This window comes from Bos taurus, chromosome 27 (genome assembly GCF_002263795.3).
Source record: "Bos taurus isolate L1 Dominette 01449 registration number 42190680 breed Hereford chromosome 27, ARS-UCD2.0, whole genome shotgun sequence".
In the NCBI taxonomy this organism is placed as follows: Eukaryota; Metazoa; Chordata; class Mammalia; order Artiodactyla; family Bovidae; genus Bos; species Bos taurus.
In genome coordinates, this window is record NC_037354.1 from 28,462,560 (window position 1) to 28,482,130 (window position 19,571).

General features: G+C 39.6%; 1 protein-coding gene across 10 annotated transcripts in view; it reads left to right on the forward strand.

The window, feature by feature from the left end:
• NRG1 (neuregulin 1) overlaps positions 1-19,571 on the forward strand; it is a 233,943-nt gene that overhangs the window by 41,407 nt on the left and 172,965 nt on the right. For all 10 annotated transcript variants that reach the window (XM_005226079.5, NM_174128.3, XM_005226080.5 and 7 more), the window contains exon 2: positions 13,833-14,010. In XM_005226079.5, coding sequence (XP_005226136.1) covers positions 13,833-14,010 — 178 coding nt within the window. The remainder of the gene's footprint in view (positions 1-13,832; positions 14,011-19,571) is intronic.

Sequence of the window (19,571 nt, forward strand, 5' to 3'; positions counted from 1 at the left end):
CATGAGCTAGAAACTATTAGCAAAGAAGCCAATTAAACTTCTTCCTAAATAAAAACAACCAAAACAAGAGCCTTTCTAGTGGCGTGCTTGTCCCTATGGAGGAAGTGAAAGTCACATGTTGTCATGCTAAGTAAGCTTCATTTTATGCAATGTGTGTGAATCTTTGTGCTGAGAAGATGCGATTGCAATTTAGGAACCAGTGGATTCTCTCAGAAGGTACAGAAAGCAGCTCACTTGTACTCTCAAGAGATGCTTTAGTGAGCTAATTTTTTATGCCAAATAAGGGAAACTGTGAATTCTAACCTTCCTTATTGTGATTGTGTGTGTTGTCTAAAACCGGACTCCTTTCACTCTGATCTGATCCTTTGACTTCCAAGGACTGTACAGGAGGGTATCACAGCCTTGTAGCTCTGTTAGGTGGGTCACAGAATTAGACTGCTTTTGATGATCAATGATGTGCCACAGATTTTCTCACTGTAACGTTTCTTTGACTCTGGTCATTTTCTGTCTCTTCAACAAATTCATGACACTGGGAACCCTAAGATAAGAAACTCGCCTTTCTTAACCTTTCCTGTGGGAGAGCAGTAAAATGATAAGGATTCAGCTGTTAGGTTGTTTGTGGACCAGCTCAAAATTGCGAAAAAAAGTCTTTAAAGCTACACAAGCTTTGAAGATACTCCAAAGTCAAACATGGGCCCTACTTAAGGAAGGATGCAAAGCTGGTTATTTAACTGTAGTGAGCAGAGCATAGAGAAATTTAACTTTGATCGGATTGGCTTCAGTGCATCAGGAAGCTTCCCTTCGATCCTGGCATTCACTTTTTAGTGTCATTCAGTTTAATAAGTTATCCGTGAATTAAAAAAAAAAATTAGAAACATGGTTACCAGAAAAGCTGACCTGCCTAAATAACAAAGGAAGACATTTTCAAGGTCCTGAAAGGACGCACTGATTTTGTGATTAGCTCTGCTAAAGTGTTTTCTTCTTCATTGCAGGTTTTAAGGGGCTATGTGAAAAGTAGACGATAGGGTGCTATTATTGGTATAAATTAGGGCTTTGTTCAAAAGCAGAGTTTTATGTTTGATGCAGTGCGTCAAAGTTTTCCCATAGCTGTTATTGTTTAAAACTACTTCTAATCATGTATGCACCTATTCATCTTACCTGGGAATTTTATCCAGTTTAGAACATCTGAATGAGGTTCTCTCAAAAGAAAAAAAGAATTTTAGTGACATCCGTTAATTAAATGATTATTATTCTAAATATTAATTAATATTAATATGGACACTTCAAGGTCATGTTCCTGTCCAAAATTTACTTAAGCACATCAGAAAGCACATTTTCCATTACCATAAGAAATCAATATAATATCAAATTCTCAGTAACCGGATATTTCTCAAAGTCTCTGTTTAAGTGGCTTGTGGGGATAAATATGGCAGGTATGGACAGCAAATGAAAAAGAAAAAAAATAGCTTTTGACAACAGAAAAGATCAAATTTATAAACATATGTCAAATGGAATTTGCTGTATGTCAGTTAGGTCAAACTATAATGGATCCGTTTTAACCCTGTGTATTGATGGCCTTAAATGAGGCTTGCAGGTTAGCCTCTCTGTGTTCCTGGGTGAGATGTTCTCGTAATTGGGGGCAGCTGTGGCGACAGGACTAATCAGGCAGGCCTGTTGAACACTTACCTTAAAGCTGCCAATAACGGTGCGGCTGCTGCGATTGACTCCAGATTCATGGTCACGGCCATTTGCCTTTACACCTTGACGGAGCATCAGTAATCTCTTCAGACCCACTCGGTGCTGGGTTCCCACATGGGAGCTGTCTCGTTCCAGTGAACGCTAGAGTGAGACAACACTGGGGTGAGACGCAGTGTGCTCCACCCTTGTGGCATTTGGGGGACGATAGGCAATTGCACAGTTTAAAAATATATATATTTTTGTATTATACCATTTTTAAGAATTCTGTCTTATTTCCCCATAAATCATCAAGGTAGCTTAAAAGAGACAGCCATTTTCATATCCGCTTATCTCCACTTTCTCCCCCAGACTATATGTTTTGCACTTGGAATATGCAGAAATGATCTATCATGGGGCGTATGCCAGGATTTATCAGGGCACTCTTAATACATCAATAAGATAAATCTTACATTTGACTTATAAACCTGTTGGACAGAGCAAACTGTTCAGTTGGTTGCCTGGGAGTTAAGAGCAGGAGCTGGGACTTCCTTGGCAATGCCGTGGTTAAGATTTCACCTTCCAGTACAGGGGATGTGGGTTCCATCCCTGGTCTGGGAGCAAAGGTCTCTTGGCAAAAAAAAAAAAAAAAAGAAACAATATTGTAACAAATTAATAAAAACTTTAAAAATGGTCCACATCGATTAAAAAAAAGGAGCAGGAGCTCTGGATCAGACTTCTGGGGTCCAGATACTGGCGCCCCAGTATGCCAGCTCCGTGACTGTGGGAGGTTGCTTTACCTCTCTGTTTCTGTTTGGTTGTCTGTAAACTGGAACAATGCACATATCTTCTGGAATTGTCACAAAACTTAAAAGACTTAATAAACATGATGTTCTTAGGACAGACAGTGCTTAATATTTAATACATACTAGGTTACTCAACCAGTGTTAGCTATTATTATTCTAAGGGAGTTTATTGTTGAAAGTACTATTGTAACTTCACCTTGTAAGTCTTAAGACCACTATTATAGTAGTTTTATAGTTTTGTCTTTGACCTTTACTATGAAATACTGGGCACAGCCCTACAGAGCTGTATAGAAGATGAAGATTGCTAATTTCAACAAACATAATATTAATTTTTCGGGTTGAAAAATTCTCTTACCTAGTAAATCTGTGCTTATTGCCCTTGTAGAATTGTACAGTGTTGTAAATCTCTCACAGACGTTTATGGAGAGGTGATCTGACTGTAAGAAACATAAAATTACTGTGGAGGCTATGAAATGAAATAATAGTCCCTACATTTTGGTCAGCTGTCCTGGCTTTAAATCCTTGTCTGCAGCTTGACAGCCTTGTGACCTTATACAAATGTTGGCAAAACCCCCCGTATCCTCACCTATAAAATGGAAAGAATGGTTATCCACTTTATATGAAATACATACAAGGAATAAGAAAGAGGGAAATTGACCCAAATGGTAAGTTTGGGGATGTGCATTGATCATAATAGTTTCTGACTAGTTAAGGAGCAAATTTAGACCTTGTAGACTGGGGTCAATCGATGAAGATAGTTGATCAACTTTGATTTGAAAGCAGAGGAGATCATATTAAAATGTTTGCTCTTCTTAAAATGGAATAACAGCCTGGCCTCTGCAGGAGCCTCTGAGATAAAGTGCATTAAAGGAGATGGGAAAGTTTAAAAATAAAGTAAAATTTAAAATAATTTAAAAAAAAGGAGATGGGAAGGAATGTGGTTGTGGTGACTGGGGTCTTAGCTGCTGCAGAAATCAAGTAGAAAACATTTTTTTAATTTGTTTTTAATTGGAGGATAATTGGTTTACAGTATTGGGTTCTGCCATACCTCAACATAAATTAGCCGTAGGTATACCTGTGTCCCCTCCCTCTGGAACCTCCCATCCTACCCCTCTGGGTTGTCACAGAGTCCTGGCTTGAGTTCCCTGAGTCGTATAGCAAATCTCCACTGACTATCCGCTTTCCGTATGGTAATGTGTGTGTTTCCAGGCGACTCTGCATTTGCCCCACCCTCTCCTTCCCACCTCACCCCCTGTGGCCATAAGTCTGTTTTCTATGTCTGTGTCCCCGTCGCTGCCTCCAGTAGAGGACATTTTAACGACGATGACCAGATGAGAAAAATCCAGGAGGATGTAAAAATGGCAAAGTCAAGGCAGGAATGCCTTTTTGACCGTTTTCCACTTAGATTTACATTTCCTTTTTATTAGCGTCATATGGCAGAAGAGCATAGGAGTCCTGATCCAGTGGAATGCATAAAAATGAAAATAATGTCAGTGGGGCCCTTTGATCTCAAATTTTAAAAAAGCCTTTTTGAGAAAGTGGGTGTGGGTTTTGAAGTAATATTTGGACCTGGATCTCTTCTTTATCAGTATCTTCTAGATCCTTCCTTCTACTTAGTTTTTTCAGCAAGGAAATTTTGTGCTAAGTCCTTGAGATCCCATGTATCTAATACACTTAGACATCTGGATGTTTATTGGCTTCTCCATTGGCTCAGCGGGTAAAGAATCTGCCTGCAGTTCAGAAGACGCAAGAGTTGTGGGTTCAATCCCTGAGTCAGAAAGATCCCCTGGAGAAGGACATAGTAACCCACTCCAGTACTCTTGCCTGGGAAGTGGAGCCTGGCGGGCTATACAGTCCCTGGGGTCACAAAGAGTTGGACATGACTGAGAGACTAACACTACGCTGGACATTTGGATGTTTGGAATATCAGATCATATCAGTCACTCAGTCGTGTCCGACTCTTTGCGACCCCATGAATCGCAGCACGCCAGGCCTCCCTGTCCATCACCAACTCCCGGAGTTCACTGAGACTCATGTCCATCAACTCAGTGATGCCATCCAGCCATCTCATCCTCTGTCGTCCCCTTCTCCTCTTGCCCCCAGTCCCTCCCAGCATCAGAGTCTTTTCCAATGAGTCAACTCTTTGCATGAGGTGGCCAAAGTACTGGAGTTTCAGCTTTAGCATCATTCCTTCCAAAGAAATCCCAGGGCTGATCTCCTTCAGAATGGACTGGTTGGATCTCCTTGCAGTCCAAGGGACTCTCAAGAGTCTTCTCCAACACCACAGTTCAAAAGTATCAATTCTTCGGTGCTCAGCCTTCTTCACAGTCCAACTCTCACATCCATACATGACCACAGGAAAAACCATAGTCTTGACTAGACGAACCTTTGTTGGCAAAGTAATGTCTCCGCTTTTGAATATGCTATCTAGGTTGGTCATAACTTCCTTCCAAGGAGTAAGTGTCTTTTAAAATCATGGCTGCAGTCACCATCTGCAGTGATTTTGGAGCCCAGAAAAATAAAGTCTGACACTGTTTCCACTGTTTCCCCATCTATTTCCCAGGAAGTGATGGGACTGGATACCATGATCTTCGTTTTCTGAATGTTGAGCTTTAAGCCAACTTTTTCACTCTCCACTTTCACTTTCATCAAGAGGCTTTTGAGTTCCTCTTCACTTTCTGCCAGAAGGGTGGTGTCATCTGCATATCTGAGGTTATTGATATTTCTCCCGGCAATCCTGATTCCAGCTTGTGTTTCTCCTAGTCCAGCATTTCTCATGATGTACTCTGCATATAAGTTAAATAAACAGGGTGACAATATACAGCCTTGACGAACTCCTTTTCCTATTTGGAACCAGTCTGTTGTTCCATGTCCAGTTCTAACTGTTGCTTCCTGACCTGCATACAAATTTCTCAAGAGGCAGATCAGGTGGTCTGGTATTCCCATCTCTTGAAGAATTTTCCACAGCTTATTGTGATCCACACAGTCAAAGGCTTTGGCATAGTCAATAAAGCAGAAATAGATATTTTTCTGGAACTCTCTTGCTTTTTCCATGATCCAGTGGATGTTGGCAATTTAATCTCTGGTTCCTCTGCTTTTTCTAAAACCAGCTTGAACATCAGGAAGTTCACGGTTCACATATTGTGCCAGTCAAAATAGACCCATCACCACCACCACCACCACCACCACAAGCCTGAGCCTCCACGTGGGGACTGTGACCACCTGCTCAAGACTGCTCCTGCCCCTCTTTTGATTGGGTAGCGACAGATTCCTTAAATGGCCCTCTTTTTGTACATGTGCCTCTTTAGCGCAGCCTGTGGGTATGATGTTTAGCTGTAGAATGTGATCAGTCATTTTCTGTAGCCTTAGAGTAAGCATGGGCTTCCCCAGTGGCTCAGTAGGTAAAGAATCTATCTGCCTGCGATTCAGGAGACACAGGAGATGCAGGTTCGATCCCTGGGCCAGGAAGATCCCCCAGAGAAGGAAATGGCAACCCACCCCGGTATTCTTGCCTGGAAAATCCCATGGATGGAGGAGCCTGGTAGGCCACAATCCAATGGGTCACAAAGAGTCGAACATGCCTGAGCGACAAAAAAAAAAAAAAAAAAGAGTAAACATAGTTTTTGACTGAGCTGGTTGTGGCTCCTATCTTCGAAAGGAACATTTAGAAGAATCCTGCTGTTTCAGTCAGCTTGTAGCAGTGAACTGGGGGATGTGGAACTTCATGCAGGTCTCTATGTGAAAAGCCCCGCTGAAGACTGAAATGCTTGAGAGATGAAGGTTAGCACTAGTAAGAAGCCAGCGCTGCCTTAGTGGTCCTACGCTGTGAGTAAGAGAAGTAAAATGCTGAAATTTTGCTCCTGAATTTATTGTATTATAATATGTTGTATAGTGACATGTTCTGTGCATATGTTATGAGGATTGTTCCAAACGCTTGTAAAGATATTATTTGATGATACACATTCATCCTTGTATAAGGAGTTGGGCATAGAACTGCTAAAATGGTATTTCTGGATCTAACTATGTTAACTATACTTTGAAGCCTAGTCTTCGTGTGTTGACTGGTTTAGTTTATTGCCAGTGGTATGGAGTAAGCTTGAGAATATCTTGTAATAAACCCCTGAACGGTATATAGTGACTTTCTCACGAGTGCAGGTACCCATATGCTTTATCTCATCCTCCAAAGATCCTTGCTGAACACACAGGGACGCGTAGCAGGTTTCCATTTAGGCTCACAGGGAACTCTAGTTAACTGCAGTTAGGGACAGTCTATCTGGAGGATGATTCGGCTGGACTTGAGGCAGCGTGAGCCTTAAGTCACCACATGTGGCAGCAAATAGTGACCTGTGAGATGGTCCCTAACATAACTTAAGCCCACACACTGCCTCAGTAGCAGTGGTTTTAATCCTAGGTGTATTGTGAAACACCATTGCTGCTAGACCTTGCTGCCTTATACACAGTTATATTTACAAAACATAAACCTGATAACTTTTCCCTTTTATAGTCAAATTTGTGAGTACAATTCAGAAGAGAAGACCAGATGACTAAGTATAATAAACTTTATCCATTCTGTACATTGTGACCATAATTTTCTCGATAAAGGACTTACAGAGATTTTTCTCTCTTATTTACCTTTAACATGACTATAAAAACAGGGCATCCTTCTGTGTAGAAGACTCATTCATGATATTCATGTGGCTTTCCTTAACTAACATGATAAGTTACATGATAACTAACATGATAAGTCACCAGTTTTCACCATGAGATCTGCACCTGTGTGGTAGGGCATCCTTCTGTGTAGAAGACTCGTTCATGATATTCGTGTGGCTTTCCTTAACTAACATGATAACTAACATGATAAGTCACCAGTTTTCACCGTGAGATCTGCACCTGTGTGGTATCAGGCTTTTAAATGGTTTTGTGCAAGGAAGACTTCACTGGGGGTCGTAGCTAAAAGCTCACAGTGATTTGATAATATTTTGCAGGTTTCCTGTTTAATTTGTTCAGTGTCAAGGCTCTTCAGTTTCACTGTACCGTCAAATGTGGAGAGTTATGAGCTAGTTTTGCACCATCAGGACATCCAAAGAAAGAAACAATTCATCTAGTGTCCCATGCTATCTGCATATCTCCTCAGCACACACACGCTAAAATGCATTCCTTGTTCTTAACAATACAGTACAACATTTGATAATAGCAGTATTGAACATATTAAAAAAAATAAGTACCCAGTAGACAAGTAAGATGAGAGGATTGCTTAGATGGATAGTTCTTCTTCACCTTTATCACAAATACTCATTCGCACATTAAAGAATTGGAATAAACAAGCATCATGCCTTCAATTTTTGTGTGGTCAGCATGTAAAATAATTGTTTTTGAATTACTGCCATGGTTTTTTTCTTCTCCATTGTACAACGTATCAAATAAAAAATGTAGACATGCAAAAATAGCCTTTTTAAGTATACAGTCATACCTGCTTGCGTTGACTTAGAGTCGGAAGAGCATGTTTGTGATCTTTGAAAGCCCTGTAAAACCTTAAAGCCTGTAAAAACAAGTGCCTGTAAAACGCGTGGCATCGCTCTGAGGGTTTGGGGGTTTCTATTTTTGTAGGCTGCTCCTTTTTGCACTTTACTGTCTGTCTCTGTTGATACATTTCTAAGGGTGTGGATAGGTTCATATTAATGTCAAGCAAGTTTGAAGTAGATATAAGCAATGACTGTTTAAAACTTGCTCTGTCATTAAATTGTTTCAGGGTGTGGAAATGCTGCCTCCCAGAATCACAGTGAAAGCAGAATTATGAACTGTGGTAGACCAAATGCAATTAAATCATTCCAAAGATGTTCAGATCATTTACTACACTGGCAGCAGTAACTTAGCATTGTGTTTACCGTCAATCAATTTTTAATTAGGGCTTCCCAGGTGGCGCTAGTGGTAAAGAACCTGTCTGCCAGTGCAGATGGACGTAAGAGACACAAGTTCGATCCCTGGGTCGGGAAGATCCCCTGGAGGAGGAAATGGCAACCCACTCCAGTGTTCTTGCCTGGAGAATCCCATGGACAGAGGAGCCTGGAAGGCTGCAGTGCAGAGTGGCACAGAGTTGGACGCAGCTGAAGTGACTTAGCACGCACAGCAGTGGTTAATTAACAAACTGTTTACTCTTAAACAAGAATCGAAGGCCATGTAAATTTTTTTTTACAGTTTTAAAATCCAAGTACTCGCTTTAAAATGTTGCCCATGATTTAGAAGCTACCCTTGGTCTTATAAAGTTATATCTGAATTTTAGAAAGTGCTTAGTGGAGTGCTTTCTCAGTGAAATAAATGAGATTATTTTATATGAGTAAACTGTGTGAGAAACACAGATAGTTTTAAAATGTATTCTAGTAACATATACGTATTATTTTATAATCTAATGGAAGGAAATTGATTCTATTGAAAGTTGTCTCATTATGAAGAGAGGAGAAAAAGCACACAGACCATGGCGTCAACATTAGTTTGCACACTTATCAAGAGTCTGTGAAATATCCAGGGGTATTCCATTCGGGTGGTTATGTGAGAAGAAATAAAGAAAAATGTATGTTGTTGCCCAGTGCAGCAGGATGCCTCCCTTTGGGCTCCACCTGGAGTGAGCGAGGAACTTCATGTGTACTTTGCTAGAAGGTATCACCGACCGCAGAATACCCAGGGGCCAGCAGTGCAGTCGTGTGGCTGGGTTAGTGGGTCACAGATTTGTTTTTCCATTTACGGAGAATTTTAACGCCTCAAAACAGCTGTTCCCTGAAAAGCTGTGTATCCTCACGTCATAGCTGGTTTCTCCTGAAGACACAGCAGAAACATTATGACAAGTGGACTTCCAGGGATGTTGGAAGCTTCTGTGCTTGTGACAGTCTTGAAGCTACATGCAAGAGAGAAGCTTAGGCTAATCAATAGAGGTATATCCAAATCCCAAACACCAAGAAATGTTTATACGTTGGGGTCAGCTTAAGGAGTGGATATTCTAGTTATGAAAGGCCTTGTCTCTCAAGGTCTGTGCCTCATTATGTCATAGATCATCTCTTAAGGACAAAGATGTACCAGTCTTGCATGTGAACCCCCAAAGGAAAGGGCAGATGTGTTGGCCTGCCAAATAAGAGACTGTTTTCCTTCCATCAAAGGGTTAGTGGGATTGAAGCCCCAAAGTCATGGTTACCAGGTTGAATGTAGGAGGATTTCAGTGCCATACCACTCACAGAATTTTAATGGAGAATATAATCTTAAGAGCTACATTTGTAAGTTACAGCACAGATATTCCCAAGGATCTCAATGACTACAAATTTAGCCAAGACTTCAAAAGTATTTACTGAAAGCTTGAAACTTTTTTAATGGCAGAAAGATCAGATTAAAAAGGCATGAAAACTAAGAGAAACCAATATTCCTTTTCCTCCCTTTCTGTGTGTGTGTGTGTGCATGCACGTGCACATGCGTGTATGTATGTATATCCTTATTTGCAGAATCATGTGAAATTTAGTTGTAGATATCATGACATTTCAGCAAATACTGCCTAAGAACAAGGGCATCTTCTGCATGACCACAATGCAGTTATCACACTTGAGAAACTTAATTTTGATACAGGACCTTTATTCAGATTTCCCCAGTAGTCCTAATAATGTTCCTTATAACTATTTTTCCCCTGAAGCAAGATCCAATCACTAGTCAAAGTCTATGGCAATTGTCAGTTTTGTTTAATCTACATCAGTTTCACAGTCTTTTATCTTTCGTGACATTGATATTCCTGAAGCCTAGGCCAGCTGTTTTGTCAAATATCCCTCAATTTGAATTTGTCCAATTGTTTCCTTGCATTTGAAATCAAGACTCTTTACTAAAGTCATAATAAGTAAAGAAATGAAGATAGGAGGGTAATGGGGAAGGAGAGGTGACAGAAAGAGACAGTGGAGTAGAATAAGAGAAAAGAAAATAAAAAGAGATGCAAATGGACTTCATGAAGATTTCAAACAAGATGCCAAGATCTAGTAGATTTGTATTCGGGCTGTATTGGTCAGCAAACGAATGGAGAGGCGGGTGAGGGAACATGGTACTTATTGAGAGTTAAGGACATCTCAGATATTGTGTTTAGAACATTTTGGATAGAGATAAGGGAATGAACCTTGAAAATCTGGGCTGTATGCCAAGCTAAACACAAAATTAAGTGAAAACAACAACAAAAATTCAAACTAGTTCTTTTAATCTGTACATAAAAGAATGAGGTGGTTTATTTTTCTTAATAGATATAAACTAGTTTTGGGGTATCATTTAAAACCCTTTACTAGGTTTACAAAATTGAAAATGATCTTAAGGAGTTAAATCAGTTCCGTTCAGTTGCTCAGTCGTGTCCGACTCTTTGCGACCCCATGAATTGCAGCACACCAGGCCTTCCTGTCCATCACTAACTCCTGGAGTTCACCCAGACTCAGGTCCATATAGTCAGTATACAAATACTATACCAGATAGATGAGAATTTAGTCTGTTTTTAAAACCTCCAGAACAGAAATTCGTGGACCACATCTTAAAGGGAAGTCTCCTAGGAAAGCTCTTCAGGAAGTAAATCTTATTTTCAAACTGTCCAAAAAAAATAACCAGAGAAAATCATCAGGTGTCAGAGGCTAAGAACAGCTGAAATATTGATTCAATTTTCTAGCTTGCTGCTGTGTCTTCACATTCAGTGTCTGCTTCTCCACCTCATCTCCCAGCCTCTAAATAAGAAAAAGGGGGATGTGTAATTGTAGGAACACTGTTAAGAAGTCACAGTGTTCAAATAGTTTTTGCTGTAATTTAATGGAAAATTTATATACTCATTCCTGACATTTTTGGAGGGATTTTCTTGGTAAGGGCAGAGTGGTAGAAAAATAAATATATGCAGAGTGGGAAAGGTACACCATTTCCTGTGCGTGCCTAACATGGTTCTGATTGCCATCCTTGGAGTCTTGATGCTACACATAGTGAATAATTGCTCACTGGATCTGAGAGGTGCAGTCTCCTTTGGTGGATTTGAAGAATTAACTTCTCGTTAAGTCCTGAAGTGGAGCAGAAATAGACTTTGTACTTGGCTTTTCTAAGACTCTATTGAAACAGAGATGTTGAGACATCACCTTCTGCGGTGTTGATTAAGTGAAATTAGGCGTGCAGAGGAAAATCCATTCAATATGCTTTTATTTTTTAAACTGTTTTATTATGGGAAAAAAAACACACCAGACATTCTATATAGTATTGTAGGGATTTCCCTGAGTCCAGTGGCTAAGACTTTGCCTTCCAGTGCTGGGGTGAAGGTTCAATCCCTGGCTGGGCAGTTAAGATCCCATATTCCTTTCGGTCAAAAAGACAAAACATACAACAGCAATATTGTAACAAAGTCAATAAAGACTTTAAAAATGGCCTATGTTTAAAAAAAATCTTAAAAAAGAATCTTATACTAAATCCCTGCTTCTATATATTGACTGACTTACCACAGTCAACTTCTTGGGGAATTTATTTCATTTTTATGCCTAACCTTTCCCCACTGGCTTCCCAGGGGGCACTGGTGGTAAACGACCGGCCTGCCAGTGATACAGAGATACAGGTTCCATCCCTGGGTTGGGAAGACTCCCTAGAGGAGGGCATGGTAACACACTCCAGTATTCTTACCTGGAGAATTCCATTAACAGAGGAGCCTGGTGGGCTACAGTCCATAGGGTCACAAAGAGCAACTTAGCACATTCCCCACTACCATTCCATATTGAATTAAATCTCAGATATCTGTAAAGATTTCCATAGAGAATAGGTACTCTTTGAAGCAGTCTTGCTTAAAATAGTAATGGTATGTAAGCATTTAATATAAGTGAATAAATGACTGAAAGTCACTCAGTCGTGTCCGACTCTTTGTGACCGTATTCTCCAGGCCAGAATACTGGAGTGGATTGCCTTTTCCTTCTCCAGGGGATCTTCCCAACCCAGGGATCGAACCCAGGTCTCCCACATTGCAGGCGGATTCTTTACCAGCTGAGCCACATAAAATGTCCTATAAATTAATGCACAGTATAAGCGCTCTCCTGTCTCTGTTGAGAAGATTTAGAAGGGTGAAATCCAGTCGAACTGATAATCTGATGGGAGTGCGGTGGTCTTCTGGAAAGGTCATTTGTTGTTTGTGGGAGAGTATTTGTAGACCCAATAAAAGTGTTGTCACCAAAGAAGAGTGATGTCACCAAAGAATCCCTGTCTTGAAGAAATGAGTGTTGTTAAGATTTATGAGTGCTCTTTGTTCTCTGGATTACTACTGTTGATAGCATAGTCTAACTCTGACTCTCCAGAGTGTTGTAACTGTGGACAAGAGACACTTACCTGTCTCTGAAAATAAGCTTCCTATTTGAAAAAACGTGTGTGATACCTGTTGTACCTATTCACAGAACAGTCATGCAGATTAATTGTGATCTGGGATGTGACTGTGCTGTAGAAATAATGGCCCAGTTGCCTGTTCTTCTTTAGCGTAAGATTTTGATTCTTTGAAATGACCAGTCTTCAGGATTTTTAATAGTACCAGAGGATGTAAAGATGGAAGAATTGCTATCTTAAATATATATATGTATATATGTGTGTATATATATATATATATGTATTTTTTAGAATATTTTTAAAGAATAGATTTTTATTGAAGTAGACTTGATGTACAATATAGTGATTCACAATTTTTAAATGGTGTACTCTATTTTATGCTTTATGCTTTCCTGGTGGCTCAGACAGTAAAGAAGCTGTCTGCAATGCAGGAGAGCAGGATTTGATCCCTGGGTGGGGAAGATCCCCTGGAGAAGGAAATGGCAACCCACTCCAGTATTCTTATTTGGAGAATCCAATGGACAGGGGAGCTTGGTGGACTATAGTCCATGGGGTCACCAAGAGTTGGACACGACTGAGCGGCTACGACTTTCACTATATTCTATACTTGTTATAAAGTAATGTCTGTGCCCCCTGTGCTGTACAGTATGTCCTTGTAGCTTATGTTATGCCTAATAGTTTGTACCTCTTAATCATCTACACATATATTGCCCCTCTCCTCTTCCCTTTCCCCACTGGTGACCACTGGTTTCTTCTTTATATCTGTGTGTCTGTTTCAAAGAATAATTTTGTAACCTGAGTTCTCTTTTTCCCCCGAATATATTTTATCTGAGCATTTTTATTATTCTCTAAGCAGAGATACATTTTGACGGACACCCCCCTCCCCTTTTTCTTTTGTCTCTCAGTTAGTAAAACCTCTGTGAATGGTCTCTTGATCGGGCTCACCAAAATGAACATGTTTCTCTTGGAAAGGTTACCATGTGATCAGAACTTTCTTCCTTCTCTTTTCTTTTTTAGCCTTGCCTCCCCGCTTGAAAGAGATGAAGAGTCAGGAGTCTGTGGCAGGTTCCAAACTAGTGCTTCGGTGCGAGACCAGTTCTGAATACTCCTCTCTCAAGTTCAAGTGGTTCAAGAATGGGAGTGAATTAAGCCGAAAGAACAAACCACAAAACATCAAGATACAGAAAAGGCCGGGGTGAGTATCCTGCATGTCACAGCAGGGGCCATGCCTAGCAATACAATGGTATAAAATATAAAAATTACTAACAGCTTAGTAAATAAATATACCATCAACAAACCTGATACATGATAAGGGAAAAGATTTTTCGTTATACGGGGGCTAGAAATTGGGTCATTATATAGGAAAGAATTTCAAAGTATGTCATCTTAAAACTTCTGGACAAAGGAAGGATGGATATGGAAAGAACTGTAACATGTGGCTAAAATAGAAGAGGTGAGAGAAGATAATATTAATAGCAAGCTGCTGTATAGCACAGGCAGCTCAGCTCAATGCTCTGTGATGACCTGAAGGGTGGGAGCGAGGGAGGGCCTAGCGGAAGGGATATACATATACATATATATATATATATATATATATATATATATATATCAGATTCATTTCATTGTGCAGCAGAAAAACTAACCAAAGTAGTAAAGCAGTTACACTCCAATTAAAAAATAAATCAAAAAAAGAATTCAAATCAAAAATTTTTCAAAAACTAAAAAATATTAATAGGAGCTATTGTAGTAGTAAGTAATACATGAGATCCTAAAATCATGTATAGAATACCTGTGCCTTACACAATCAAGCTCAGTTGGGAAAGAATCTGCCTGCAATGTAGGAGACCCGAGTTCGATTCCTGGGTAGGGAAGATCCCCTGGAGAAGGAAATGGCAACCCACTTCAGTATTCTTGCCTAGAGAATCTCATGGACAGAGGAGTCTGGCGGGCTACAGTCTGTGGGTTTGTGAGAGTCGGACACAACTTAGCGACTAAACATATATCATCATGTGAGGAGTTAGAATGTGATCAGTTGAATCTGAACTATTCTCCAGTAAATTTAATATGTAAAAGTAATGTGTAACTGACAATTCTATTAAGCTCCATCACCGTGAGAGCAGATTAAAATATCTAGTAATCCTAAGTAGCAAGAATGCCCTCCTTGAGGAGATCCCTATTTGGGAAGGCTTCATGTGACCCCTTATAACGTCTGTATATTCTATACCTACTCTAAAATGATGCTCTTTTATTTATTTTTTCTTCATTTTTTCCCTCCTTATTTAAGAACGTTTACTTCTAATCTCAAACTACATTTTGAAATTACAGAAGAGCTAAATGCCTCAGGTTTTTGCTTGTGAACAGTCCTTTCATCAGTGTGACATGTATCATAGGGGTTCACAGCTCCAAGGTGACCTTTTCTTCTACTTACACTTCAGAGGATTCCAGTGAAATCCCAGAGATGATATATGAAGCAACAATGAGAATCACCTCCTAGACTTTGATTTTATAGGGCAAATACCAGAAACATCAAACACACATGAGCCAGAAAAAATAAAGCGATATAAGGGAAGTGAATTTAATCTTACCAAAGTGTTTAATGACTGTGAGAGCCATAATTAGGGCTGTTTTCCTGTTTCTATGGTTTTAGTAACTACTCTGCTTATCCTTGTTATTGATTGTGTCAGTACAATGTCTTGATTTGGAAGAATAATACAGAAGGAATATCACTATAGCAGGTGGTACTTCAAATATACAAAAAAAATAATAATAATTCTGTGAAGTGACAGAGTGCTTTTGTATATAATCTTATTTGTTTGGTTTTTTAACAAGTTTCCCCTAGTAGTAAGGGCAATTTACTGCACGTGGTGACTCTAATTTTGCAGGGTAAGAAATGAAGGGTCAAAAAACTGTTGTCTTTCCTTGAGTCACCCAACTAGATATGAATAAGCTGGAACACAAATCAATGTCTTAGATTCCTTAATGTCTCATTCCTTCTCTAAAAATGGAAAGCAGACATATTTTATCACATGTGTCCATGTGGGGAAGGGAGGAGAGAGAGCAACTTGAAAAAATACGCATGATTCTTTTTGAGAAGTTTAACAACAAAGAAAAATTACTTTTAGCTAGGTTTTGGTGTCTGTTTTGTTTTTCATCAATTAGCCAGGTTAGTAAGAAACAGTTATCTGCATAAGCGGAGTGATGTCTCATTTGTTTCTATGTGGCTATTATTTGAGAGAAAAAATATTTAAGAACCCGTGAAAAGCTTATATTGCTAGAAATATGGGGAAATGAAAGAATACTAGGGCGTTTTATACTCAGAGCATCGAAAGATTGTAGAGAGATTGTCTAGTACAGCCTTATATGAAGCAATCAAGTGCTGAAACCCTGTTAGGGCTGGGGGAGCTTCAGGATTTTTAAGCAGCCCATCTATTTACAAATAGTGGTCTAAAAACTTGATTATTTATGCTGAGGTAAATTCTACCTTGTGGGAAGTTAAAATTTATTAATAATTAGGGAACAAAATAGCTAACACTAATATCAAACAGTAAACCTAAGTGCTGAATTACAGGTTACTGATGCTAAGTGCCGTGGGAGTTGGGAAGTGGGGAAGATCCCAGGAGCTTCAGGAGTCACTGTGAGAGGGTGGATTTGACTCTGCTAAAGAGAGAGAGTCCCCCTGGATGGGTAGGGTGGGTTATAGAGTAGAGCAGTAGCAGGTTCTGTTTATAGGACAATAAAGAGGCCAATCAAGTTGGGCCAGTGAAAGAGTGGATGGGAAATTTTGCCTTGGATAAGATGCTCTGTGTTGGCCCTGGGCTAGAAGCTGGGTCCAGAGAGATGAACAAGAAGTGTGTGCTGTCTCAGAGGCTTGGTCTCAAGTGGGGAAGGGAAATATAAGCAGTTATAATTCTCAGTTTTAAATTTGATGATAGTGACAATCACAGGATGCTTTAGAAAGGTACTCACAAGGACGGTGGAGGGGACCCAGTCCTGGACTGTGGAGGCTTCCTAGAAAGAAGGGGGGGAAGGAGAGAAGGAGGAGAGGATTATCCAGGCTGAAGGAACAGAACGAAGCAGCTGCGGATTGCAGGTATTTAAGGTGAGGATACCTGAAGAGAAGAAGCTGAATAGGTTGAGTAAATAAGATGACAAAAAGGAACAACAGGAAAAAAAGAGAGACCCCCCGGAATGAGTATGGTTCTAAAAGGCACATGTATAGGTAAAGAACTAATTTTTTACATGGCTTGGATGACATATAAAAGTGTCATTAGTATTCAGAAAGGCATTTTCATGTTGGCTTCATAGGCTCAGACAGCTAAGAGCACTGTCTACATATTAATAAAATCCCATTATCCCGGAAAGGCCAATGTTCAGAAATTACTTCTTTTAAACAATAGCCTTGCTGGAAAGAATTAAGTAGGAACAAAAAAAGACTTTTATTCAGGTAATGTGACTGCAAATGATGAGTCTTGGCAAAGCATTGAACATTTTTGAGCTTCCAATAATAAGACACTTTATGTAAAGTGGGCAGCCACTGATAAGTGATCAGGTAATTGTGTTTCAAAATTGGGTATTTGATCATTTCTGAGGTTGTATCTTTAAAAAAAAAAAATTAGTGCTGTCTTTTTTTAAGGGATCAAACTGAATCTAAATTTAATTAACATTTGCAAGATGCTCTATTATTTCAGCTTTCAACTTATAAGAGAATGGATACTATTGTTATTATACTCATTAAAAAATTAATATCCTGAGAATGAAGGAAATTCGGTTTCTTCCTGTAGATCTAATATTAATAAATGGTTACTCTTGGACTTGAAATTGATCTGTATCTATGTCTTTTGTCTTTTTCACTCCACGTCTCATGTCTTTTCACAACTACTTGTGATTTTGCCTTAGTATCCAGTGAAGTCATAACATGTTTAAGGCAAGGGACCTGTTTGGGCTTAAACTGCTTAATAAAAAGCATTCTTATTTGTCAGCTTCCTCTACATGCTCATAATTTTTCATTATGAAGACATTTCAAAATGTTAACAATTTGTAGTGGTTACTTGCTTACTTAACTTTATCTTACTACATTTGCTCTTAGCCCACAGGCCAAGAAGGGATAAACTGTCTCTTAGGCTATGATCACAAGCAGAGGTGAATTTTAGTGTAAGGTTTAGGATTACCCTGGGACCCTCTTTATTTAAAGTAAAATGTTGACTCTCTTCCAATCCTTCGCCTAGATTTCTTTTTCACATTTTATAATCTAGATTGTTTGTAACAGTCAGAATTTCCTTTTAATCCCTTAGTGTTATGAAAAGATTTTACACCAATAGGGACTTGCTATCATTTTGTTAAGTCTTATCCCCTCTTCAGGCCCTGCTCCTACTAATAAATGACATTCCTACATGTTCTTCCTGTGATTCTGCATTCATGTGTGAGCCTTTTTGTTTGTTTTATTTGGCTGAGCAAGATGTGGGACCAATTAAAAGAAATAGAAACTGCCCTGGTCTTAAGTGTCTACTTATCCCTTTGTTTTTGTTTCCTTTGCCTGGTGGACGATTTGATTTAGAAAACTGGTTAAAGAGTTTGGTTGTGTGACAGGTTATATTTCAGGTCAACCTGTTGGCTTCACTTGCATATCTGTCTTGTATCAGTCTTTTTTTAAATTTTATTTATTTATTTTAATCGGAGGCTAATTACAATATTGTAGTGGTTTTTGCCATACATTGACATGAATCAGCAGTCTTATTAAAGGCTGACTTCCTGTTGTTTGTGTATGGTATACATTTTTGGATGCTCTTAATTTTGTATCAGGGGCTTCCCTGGTGGCTCAGTGGTAAAGAATCCACCTGCCAATGTGGGTGCCATCCCTGAGTCAGAACGATCCCCTGGAAAAGGAAATGGCAACCCACTCCTGTATGCTTGCCTGGAAAATCCCATGGATGGGGGAGCCTGGTGGGCTACAGTCACTGGGGTTGCAAAAGAGTCGACACAACTCAGTGACTGCTGCTGCTGCTGCTAAGTCGCTTCAGTCGTGTCCGACTCTGTGCGACCCCATAGACAGCAGCCCACCAGGCTCCCCCATCCCTGGGATTCTCCAGGCAAGAACACTGGAGTGGGTTGCCATTTCCTTCTTCAATGCATCAAAGTTAAAACTGACTAAACAACAACAATTTTGTATCAGCTCTTCATTCCTGTTCTTGCTTTTTTTTTTTTTGGACTCAGCTTGTGGCTTGTGTGATCTTAGTTCCCTGTTGAACCCAGGCCCTCGGCAGTGAAAGCCCTAACCACTGGACCGCCAGGGAATACCCTGTTCTTACATATTGTAATTTTGTTTAAAATTGATTCTAATTGGTTTGGTCAAGTTAAAAAAAATTAAGGAATGATTTCTCTTGTTAGCAATTGTTTCAGGGTTTTTGACTCTTAATAGAAGAGGTTTATACACATCTCTTTCTTTTATTAGTTGAGCTACTCCAACAGGTCATTTTAACTTTATATGTAAGAAGACCTTAGATTCCTTAGGTATAAAATGGGAATAACCAGTGTCTGTTTCATAGCATTTATGTGAAGCATTTTATGCAGTGTCTGATCTGTAGAGTTTCATAGGCGCTGCAGTGGCAAGTGACTTCATTCTGGTAGAACCAGATGATGACGGACATTCTGTAGTTTGCACCATGAAATCGCTCTCTCTTTTCTTTACCCTTCTCACTATCAGCAGTTCAACAGTATCTGAGCTGTGTTAACATACACACGAGAATTCATATATGATTC